Source organism: Tupaia chinensis, unplaced genomic scaffold, assembly GCF_000334495.1.
Source record: "Tupaia chinensis unplaced genomic scaffold, TupChi_1.0 Scaffold000673_1, whole genome shotgun sequence".
NCBI classification, from domain to species: domain Eukaryota; kingdom Metazoa; phylum Chordata; class Mammalia; order Scandentia; family Tupaiidae; genus Tupaia; species Tupaia belangeri.
The window spans coordinates 724126-734860 of record NW_006160196.1 but is presented as its reverse complement, the minus strand read 5'-3'; the positions used below and the strand labels follow the sequence as shown (position 1 = coordinate 734860).

The following is a 10735-nucleotide window of genomic DNA, read 5'->3' as shown; positions in this document are numbered from 1 at the left end:
CTGGGACTCAAACCTCAGTCAGCCATGTGGGAGTCCAGCGCCCTTAACCACCATGCCACCTGCCGCCCCCCCCACCCCCGTTTTATTTTATAACTCTCTTTAAGAGTTTTTTTTTTTTTTCTATAGGGCATGTGCACTTACAGAGAGAGAGAGACAGAGACAGAAAGTGAGAAATCAGCCCCCTCCCCCGCCCCCAGAGATGGCCACACCGTAAATCCTTTTCCCTTTTCCTCTCAAGATTTTGGGCACACATGCACATGGGTAGGGCATCAGTTTCAAGCCACTGGGTCACGGACTCGAACTGCAGTCAGCCATGTGGGAGTCCAGAGACATAACCATCACGCCATCTGCTGGTCCCAAGAACTCCTGACTTACGACTTCTGACCCTTGATCAGGTTCTAAGATGGCTCTAGGATGCCATCACTGGTACATCCAATCCCTGACATCTGGCTTTTCATTCTGGACTCCACAACCTCTATGACCCAGCAACTGGGGGACCAGGGACACACATCTTCCCATCTTCCATGCCTGTCGTCTGACCCTTGACCTCTGTGACTTCTCATCCTATTTACTTTTTTTTTTTTGAGAGGTTTTTTTCACTGTAGGGCGCGTGCGCTCGCGAGAGAGACAGAGAGATAGAAAGCAAGAAATCACCCCCCAGGGGGGATGGCCACGCCGCATCCCTTCTCCTCCATTCTCCTCCCGAGATCTTGGGCATGCACGCACACGCGCCCGGCGTGAGTTTTAAGCCACCGGGTCCGGGACGTGAACCGCGGTCGACTACGTGGGAGTCCAGTGACATAGCCATTACGCTAACTGCTGGTTCCCTCATCCTATTTACTGTAACTGCCCTTGGCTCAGTTCCCTCCTCTGCCCCAGCACCACAGCGCTGGCCCCCACTGTGCCCCTCCTCTGATGGGGCTCCCCGGGGCCCCCAGGATTCAGTCTCAGCTTCTCATCTTTCTGCATTTCCTGCCCCAAGTGGATTTTCTGTGGTTTCCCTGAACCACCCCACCTCGCAGCTCCACACTGCACTGCCATTCTCTGCTGGAAATGCCCTCCCTCCGCGGGTCAGCACCTGCCATAACAGCGCACCGCTCTGACCAGTGACAGCACCAAGTCCGTTTCTGGCTGCATGGCCTCTGGCTGTCAGTTTTCTCATTCCGGAAATGAGAATGAATGAAAGAGCACTCCTGCCTTGCTCTTTGAAAGGATGAAATATTGTAGATAAAAAACCAGGATAGAGGTAGCTGATGTACCAGAGATCTTCCAAAAGCTCAAGGAGGGGCTGGCAGGTGGCATGGTGGTTAAGATGCTGGACTCCCACATGGCTGACTGCAGTTCAAGTCCCAGACCTGGCAGCTTGCTTTCTCACTTTCCTTCCCTCTCTCTGTCTCTCTCTGGTCAACTTCAAAAAAATAATGACAATGAATTAAATTAAATTAATTCTTAAAAAAAAAAACAAAAAAAACCTATGCACGGGGACTAGCAGGTGGTGTGGTGGTCAAGGATTATGGTCCCACATGGCTGACTAGTTTGAGTCCCGGACCTGGTAGCTTGCTTTCTCACTTTCCCTCTTTATTTATTTTAATTTGACCAGAGAGAGACAGAGTAAGTGACTGAGTGAGATAGAGAGAGAGGGAAAGCGAGAAAGCAAGCTGCCAAGTCTAGGACTCGAACTGTGGTTAGCCGTGTGAGGGTCAGCACCCTTAACCACCATGCCATCTTCTGGCTCCAAGTTAAATAAAATAATTCTAAAAGAAAGAAAACTGTACATGGAGAGGCCAGTAAGTGGCTTGGTGGTTAAAATGTTGTACTCCCACATGGCTGACCACAGTTCAAATCCCACACTTGGTGGCTTGATTTCTCATTTCCCCCTCTCTTCCTGTTTCTCTCTAGTGAGTGCACGGAGCCTACAGAAAACGTTTTAAAATACAAGACCAGCAGATGGCATAATGATTACATTGCTGGACTTCCACGTGACCGGCTGCGGTTTGAGTCCCAACTCAGTGGCTTGAAACTCATGCTGGGTACATGTGCGTGTGTGGACAAAATCCCAAGAGGAGAGTGAAGGAGCAGGGATTGCAGCATGGCCATATCCTCAGGAGGTGGTTTCTCCCTTTCTGTCTCTCTGTTTCTGTCTCTGGTGAGTGCACACACCCTATAGCAAAAATCTCTCTAAAATAAGTAAATAAAATCAAGTAAATAATTCCTTTTTTTAAGAGAGATTTTTGCTATAAGGAACGTGTGCTCACCAGAGACACACAGAGGAGGTGAAAAAGCACCCCATAAGCGAACTGGCCATGCCGCGGTCCCTCCTATACTCTCTCGGGATTTGGGGCATGCACACATGCACCCGGCATGACGTTGAGGGGCCACGGTCGACCACGTGGGAGTCCAGCTTCTTAACTGCTATGCCACCCGCGGGCCCTAAACTCGTACTTTAATTCCAGTTTTCCACAAGCTCTTTGAAGTCCCCTCGTATTTTGTAAGACATCATTTACTGTACATTGTGAACTTAAAAAACAAATTCTATATACAAGCCACATATACAAATTGAGGCATGTTAGTATTCATTCCGTGAAAGTCTCAGTGTCCCCGGGGTTCGAACCCCCTCTGACTCAGCCTGCCTGGCGTGTCCTCCATTAAAGCACATGTCATGGTGACCTGTCCTTCCCAGGTGAGGAGTTTCACGACGTGGAGGACGCTGAGACCTACAAGAAGATGCTGGCTCGGGACGAGCGTCGTTTCCGGGTGGCAGACCAGGATGGGGACTCGATGGCCACTCGGGAGGAGCTGACGGCCTTCCTGCACCCCGAGGAGTTCCCTCACATGCGGGACATCGTGATTGCGGTGCGCGAGGGCTGCAGGCTCCGGGTGCCAGCTCCCGCCTCCCCGCGCTGGCGGGGGGAAGCCGTGGTTCTCCTGCACCGCCCCGGGAGCCCGGCCATGGACTCGGGCAGAGGACCGGTGCCCTGCTCAACCCTGCCCCAGGGTCTACTCTCCTGACCAGACCTCCCCTCCCTGCGTTCACACTAGGGGTACAGGCCTCCAGCCTGCCCTCAGACAACCACCCCCAGAAGTGTCTCTGGAGCGCTGATCCTGGCAGAAGCCAAGAAACCCCAGTTCCACACTTGGACTGTCCACCCTGACCCCTCTTCCTTCATGACGCCTGAACCAGCTCTATTCTGAAGTGGAAGGACTTTTTCTTCTTTCCCTTTATTTTTCTTTTAATTTGTCAGAGGGCCTGGGTACTTGCTGAGAGAGACAGAGAGAGAGGGAGGGAAAGCGAGGAAGCGCCCCACCCCCTGAGGGGACAGCCCCGCGCGATCCCTTCTCCATTCTCCTCTCGGGGTCTTGGGCATGCACGCACATGCACCTGGTGCGATTTTCAAGCCTTCTGGCCCAGGATTCGAACCACAGTTGGCCATGTGGGAGTCCAGTGCCATGGTGGTTACACCATGCCACCTGCTGGCACCAAGACCTGGCTTCTCTTGAGCAACCTGTTACTGCTTTTCTTCTTCTTCTTTCTTCTGTTTAACTTTGTTTATTTTATTTTGAGAGGGATAGAGGTGGGGGGTGGGAGGGACAGTGAGAGAGCAAGCCGCCAGGTCCAGGACTCGAACCATAGTTGGCCATGTGGGAGCCCAGCGCCCTTCACCACCACGCCACCTGCCGGCCCCCACTCCTTTTCTTTTTCACACAGGCTACTTTTTAGGCAGTTTCAGGTTCGCAGCGCACTGGAGTGGGTGGGGCGGCGATCTCCCACGTGGCCCCGCCCCGCGCCTGTGCAGCCCCCTGTCCTGGTCCTTTCTGCTGCCACCCATTTTGTGACTCTCATTTCTGGGATTGCTCCAAGGGTCATTGACAAGGCAATTAGGATCAGGGACTCTGAGGTCAGAAGATCTGGGTTCAAAGCCACTTCTTTTTTTTTTGGAGAGGTTTTCGCTATAAGGCGCGTGCTCTCGCCAGACAGACAGACAGAGACAGAGAGACAGAAAGCGAGAAATCACCCCCAGGGGGGATGGTCACGCCGCAATCCCTTCTCCTCCATTCTCCTCTCGGGATCTTGGGCACGCACGCACATGCGCCCGGTGTGAGTTTTAAACCACTGGGTCCGGGACGCGAACCGCGGTCGACTACGTGGGAGTCCAGCGACATAGCCATTACGCTAACTGCTGGTTCCCCAAAGCCACTTCTTGACTGGCACTTCATGGCTGCGTGACCTCAGGCAGGTTATGCCACGTCTCTGGACCGTAATCCCCTCATCTGTAAAATGTCAGTGCTGGTAATGGCTCCTTGCACTCCTCCCCACCCCCAGCCACCCGCCATGGGAGCCACACGCATCACCCCCGCCCCCGGCCTCAGTGCCTCTGTCCCCACAGGAAACCCTGGAGGACCTGGACAAGAACGGAGACGGCTACGTGCAGGTGGAGGAATACATCGGTGAGTGCCGCGGCCCCACGCCACCCGCCCCCAGACGGCTGCGCCACGGGCACACTCGGGGGTGGCGCAGGGACCTTCCCATGTGGCTGGGCCTCGGCCCATCCCGTGTGCGTGTTGTGCGGGGTGTAACCCGTCCCAGGGTGCGTTTGCTCACCCAGAGCCACAGAGGGGGGACAAGGACACACCCCCACGGCCGGCTGTGCCCGCGCTCCTCCTCCCCATCTTCCTTCTGCCGGCAAGGGCATCCGGCTGTCCCCCCACTGCCGCCCCAGGCCACCCACTGTATGAGGTGGCCTGAACAGGCAAGTCCGCAGAGACAGAGACGGAAAGCAGATTCAAGGCTGCCGACGGCCTGGGTGGGGAACGGGAAGTGGTTGGGCGTCCCCTTCACGGGTGACGGAAATGTCCCCCCCTGCAGCGGGTGGCGGTGCGCGGCACTGTGGGCGCACTAAATGTCGCTAGCGGGACATTTTATGTTCCGTGTTTTTTACCACAATAAAAAATTTTTTTTCTTTGACTTTATTTTGGCCAGAGAGGGAACGAGCAAGAGAGAGAGGAGAAAATGAGAGAGCAAGCTGCCAGGTCCAGGATTCGAATCACAGTTGGCCATGTGGCACCCTTAACCACCATGCCACTTGCTGGTCCCTTACCACAATTTTTAAAAAATAATTTACTTAATTTTATTTATTGTTATTTTTTTAATTTGGCTAGGGGTGGGGAGTGAAAAGCAAGCTGCCAGGTCTAGGACTTGAACCACCACACCACTTGCTGGCCCACCACAACTTAAAAAAAATCTGTCAGAGGACAGGGCTGCCAGGTGGCATGGTGGTTGGGGTGATTAAGGGTGTTGGACTCCCACATAGAGACCATGGTTTGAGTCCCCGACTTGGGGGTTGCTTTCTCACTTTCCCTCTCTCTCTATCTCTGTACCTTTCTGGTCTGTCTGTCTACATAAATAAAATAAATTCTTTTGTTTTTTTTCTTTTTTGAGAGGTTTTTGCTATAGGGCACGTGTGCTCACCAGAAAGACAGAGAGACAGAAAGTGAGAAATCACCCCCCAGGGGGGATGGCCACGCCGCAATCCCTTCTCCTCCATTCTCCTCTCGGGATCTTGGGCACACACACACACATGTGCTCTTCTGGTCCCTACATACATAATTCTTAAAAAACAAAAACGAAAACAAAAACACACACCTTGGGACTAGCAGATGGCATAATAGTTATGTTGCTGGACTCCCTCCCACATGTTCAACTGCAGTTCAAGTCTGGACCCAGAGGCTTAAAACTCACTGGGTGCATATATGTGTGTGCCTAAGATCCCAAGAGGGGAACGGAGGAGAAGGGACTGTGGCATGGCCATTTCCTCTGGGGGCGATTTCTCACTTTCTGTCTCTCTGTCTCTCTCTGGTGAGTGCACGCCCTCTGTCGCAAAAATCTCTAGTAAATAAGTACATAAGCAGGCAGGGCCGTGCTGAGTTTGTGAAGGCTGATTGTCTAATTTGCGAGAGGGTACATGTGCTTGTTGGACAGACAGAGCCCGAGAGAGAGGAAGAGGAGACAAGCACCTCCACGGGGTGTGGTCACACCACGACCCCCTTTCCAGCTCTCCCTCCCTCCTTTCAGGATTTTGAGCATGTACACACATGTGCCGTGTGCGTGTGTGTGTGCGTGTGTGTGTGCGTGTTTATTTACCTTTATGTATTAGTATTATTTTCCAGTTTGATCAGAGAGAGACAGAGAAAGAGAGGGAAGTGAGAAGGCAAGCTACTGGGTCTGGGACTTGAACCGCTGTCAGCCACATGGGAGTCCAGCACCTTTAACCACCATGCCACCTGCTGGCCCCACCAGGTGTTTTTTTTTAAGTGAACAAGTCTGGGACTTGAACTGTGCAGGAGGCTATATGGGACCCAATAAATACTTCTTTATTTAATTTAATTTATTATTATTATTTTAAAGTTTTTATAGAGTACATGCACTAACCAGAGAGAGAGAGAGAAAGCAAGCAAACCACCACATCCGGGAATTGAACCATAGTTGACCACGTGGGAGTCCAGCACCTTAACCACAGCACCACGCCACTTGCTGGCCCCTTCGTATCTGTCCTTGATGACACCTTGGTGGCAGCTGCCTGGCTGGCTGCTTAGGGGAGGAAGGCGCCCGCCCTAATTATCATGGCATGTCTGGTATAGGAAGACTCGCCACGGTGTGATGGCTTCCAGACCCGCCCAGGGCCAGGTTCTCCAAACATTTACAAACAAGAGGCTCAGCATTCAAGTTTCTTTCTCCCATGAGCAAGAGACAGAGAGAAAATGTGAGAGAGAGACAGCACCCCCAGCAGGGTCCCCCCATCATGATCACCCCAGCCTCACAGGCATGTGCGTGCCTGGTGCTCTCAGGGAGGTCTACGGACCTAAGTGGAGCCTGCCCACGGGGGACTACCTCACACAGCATTGCATCTCCCCTCCGCAGTCTCACCTCTGCGGTCTCACCTCTGCCGTCATACCTCCATAGTCTCACCTCCGCAGTCTCACCTCCGCAGTCTCACCTCCTCTGTCACACCTCCACTGTCTCACCTCCACTGTCTAACCTCCACGATCTCACCTCTACTATCTAACCTCCATGGTCTCACCTCCGTGGTCTCACCTATGCGGTCTCACCTCTGCAGTCTAACCTCCGCAGTCTCACCTCCACTGTCTAACCTCCATGGTCTCACCTCCGTGGTCTCACCTATGCTGTCTAACCTCCGCAGTCTCACCTCTGCAGTCTAACCTTCACAGTCTCACCTCCACTGTCTAACCTCCGCAGTCTCACCTCCGTGGTCTCACCTCTGCTGTCTAACCTCCGCAGTCTCACCTCCGTGGTCTCACCTATGCTGTCTAACCTCCGCAGTCTTACCTCTGCGGTCTAACCTCCACAGTCTCACCTCCACTGTCTAACCTCCATGGTCTCACCTCTGTGGTCTCACCTCTGCAGTCTCACCTCTGCCGTCACACCTCCGCTATCTCACCTCCACCATCTAACCTCCACAGTCTCACCTCCACCGTCTCACCTCCACAGTCTCACCTCCACCGTCTCACCTCTGCAGTCTCACCTCCGCGTCTCACCTCCGCGTTTCAACTCCCGCCTCCATCTGGCCCACTCACCTCCGCAATCTCACCTCCGCGTCTCACCCCGGCATTCTCCCCCCCGCGTCTCACCTCCACCATCTAACCTCCACAGTCTCACCTCCACCGTCTCACCTCTGCAGTCTCACCTCCGCGTCTCACCTCCGCGTCTCACCTCCCGCCTCCATCTGGCCCACTCCACCATCTAGAGGGAGGTGATAGCACGAGTCAAGCTGTTCTCAGGGTAGCTCTGAGGCACCTGTTCTGTCTGGCCGGAGGAATCTCCACTCGCTCCTTCATATGGGGAGCTGGCTGCGTGCCAGGCACCGCGTGACCCAGGACACACTATTTATCGCACGTGTGTACTGATCCATCGCTCGCTCAGTCGGCCCGCCAGATCAACTTCACGTGTCCCCTGACCATCCCTGTAGACTGGGTTTATTACTGACCCATTTGAACCGAAGAGGAAACTGAGGCCAAGAAAAGGGAAGTGAGTTGCCCAAGGTCATTCGTGGGCCCGGAAGTGTCGGTCTGGTCCCCAGCGCTGTGCCTGACCTGGCCCTGCTGTCCTGGTCCCCAGCCGACCTGTACTCGGAGGAGCCTGGGGCGGAGGAGCCGGCCTGGGTGCAGACGGAGCGGCAGCAGTTCCGGGACTTCCGGGACCTGAACAAGGACGGGCGGCTGGACGGGAGCGAGGTCGGCCACTGGGTGCTGCCGCCCTCCCAGGACCAGCCGCTGGTGGAGGCCAACCACCTGCTGCAGGAGAGCGACACAGACAAGGTGGCCCTGGGGCTGTGCGGGCAGACGGCAGGACGCTGGGCAGGCCCTGCTTGGGGAGAGGGACAGAGGACGGGGCAGGACAGACTCCTGGGGAGGACGGTGGGGAGCTCTGAGGGAGGGGTCCCAAGCAGGGCCCGCGTGGCCCCGCTGACCTCTACCCTCCCTCCAGGATGGACGTCTGAGCAAAGCCGAGATCCTGGGCAACTGGAACATGTTCGTGGGCAGCCAGGCCACCAACTACGGCGAGGACCTGACCCGGCACCACGACGAGCTCTGAGCGGCCCGACAGCCTCGTGGCCCAGGGGATGACCTGAGGGGCCGGCAGCAGGCCCCTTCTCTGTGCTGGTCCTGCGGGAGGTGCACAGAGCCCCCACCCTTCTGCCTGGGGCTCTCAGGGGCCCCAAATTCACGTCTCTCCAGAGACAGCCCCAGGCCCCGAACCTGACCCTGGGGCTCTCACAGACAGCAGAGAGTGAGTGACAGGTTTCTCAACGGCAGAGCCTCCCAGCACAGGCCCAGGTTCAGTCCCAGGATCCTCCCCCTGGCTCAGCCTCGGGGAACCTCCACTCCTGCCCCAACACCCAGCCTGAGCCTCAATCCACAGTCCACGCAGACTGAGACCTCTCCAGCCCGCCCTGTCCCGAGGACACCTCCCCTCTGCCAGGAGGGCAATAAAACCCAGCGGGGGCCTGTCGGTGTGTCGGTGTGTCCGTGGGTGTGTCCGTGTCTCCGGTGGCAGGCCTGGGGAAGGTGTTCTGGCTGGGAGAGGAGCATGCTGGGAGCTGGAGGGCTGAGGCACGAAGCAGGGACGAGGCAGGGTGGTGGTGGGGGTGCACTGGGTGTCGTGGTTTGAGGGCTTTCCTGGAGATGAAAAATCAAACTAGCAGGCTGGGCCCGCAGCCCGCACGCCAGGAAGCCCTGCCCTCCCAGAGCTCCGCAGGGAGGAGGCATCTAAAATGTATCTGTGAGCAGGGAGGGCGTGGTGGTGTTCTGAGACCTGGTGGCTGGGAGGTCCTCAGAGGTGACCTGGAGGGAGAGTGTCCGGGGAGTGGGAACAGCGAGTGCACAGGCCCTGAGGCCCACGTGTGATGGAGCCCCCGAGTGGAGAGCGGGTGGGAGCGGAGACAGGGACCGGCCGGATGATGCAGGGCCTCACTGGGGGCCACGGGGGTCCTTTCCAGTGGGACGAGACAGGGAGGGGGGCAAAAACCCAGAGAGAGAAGGGTACCGAGACTCAGGGGTGGGGAGCAGAGACCCAGAGAGGGACAGGATTCGTTCTGAGGCCGAGTTATTAGAGCCTGCTGCTCAGGGCTCAGGCATTTGGGCAAGTGACCATCACCTGCCTGTCAGCAGCCAGCCCCCCGCGGCTAAACGGGCCTTAAAGGGGACACACCTCAGGTCTGTGCCGGCGGTCCCGCCCGTAAATCCAAACCCAGATCTAAGAACAAGGCCCCTGGAGGAAGTCCCAGCGGCCTGGCTCATGGCAGCCCCAAGCTGGAGGCGGCCCTTGAACTCAACAGAAGCAGGACGAACGTGTCGGGGAGACCCTGCCCAGGGGGAGCAGGTGCCGGGAGCCTAGTGGTGGGGGGCGGATCCCACATGGCTGACCATGTCGTTTGCATCCTGGCCCTGGCGGCCTGGAAAACACTCCGCGCGTGTGTGTGGGTGTGCCCTAAATCAGACAGGACAGAAGTGGAGAAAGATTCGGACCCTATTGGGACATGCTTTCTGTCTGTCTGTACCCTCTAGCAGGTGCCTCTGGCATATAAAGTAAGTGTAGGTGGCATAATGGTTAATGCACTGGACTCCCACATGGCTGACTGTGGTTCAAATCCCGGATCTGGCAGCTTGAAACACACACTGGGCGCGTATGTGTGTGCCTAAAATCCTGAGAGGAGAATGGAGCAGAAGGGATTGCAGTGTGGCCACTCCCTGGGGGAGTGATTTCTCATTTTCTGTCTCTCTGTATCTCCAGTGAGCGCACATGCCCTAGAGCAAAACTCTGAAAAAGAGGCTGGCAGGTAGTGTGGTGGTTAAAGATGCTGGACTCCCACATGGCTAACTGTGGTTCGAGTCTCGGATCTTGTGACTTGCTTTCTTGCTTTCCCTTTCTCTGGTCAAATAGAATAATAAATAAGTAAATAAAAATAAATAATAAAGTTAAATAAATTAATTTTTGAGAGCTTTTTGCTATAGGGCACGTGTGCTTGCCAGAGAGACACAGAGAGAGAGAAACCAAGAACTCCCTCCCGGGGGTGATGGCCATGCCACAATCCCTTCTCCTCCTGGGAACTTGGGCATGCACACACATTCTCCTGGTGTGAATTTAAAGCCACTGGATCTGGGGCTCGAACAACAGTCAGCAATGTGGGAGTCCAGCAATGTAGCCGCTACAACATCTGCT

At 55.5% G+C, this 10735-nt stretch overlaps 1 protein-coding gene across 1 annotated transcript in view; it reads left to right on the top strand.

The window, feature by feature from the left end:
* The window catches only part of RCN3 (reticulocalbin 3), a gene marked incomplete in the record, with an annotated part of 11898 nt that extends 2867 nt beyond the window's left edge, over positions 1 to 9031 (top strand). The window contains 4 exon segments of the mRNA XM_027776476.1: positions 2681 to 2853; positions 4386 to 4446; positions 8132 to 8331; positions 8501 to 9031. Coding sequence (XP_027632277.1) covers positions 2681 to 2853; positions 4386 to 4446; positions 8132 to 8331; positions 8501 to 8608 — 542 coding nt within the window.
* Between the last annotated feature and the right edge of the window lie 1704 nt (positions 9032 to 10735).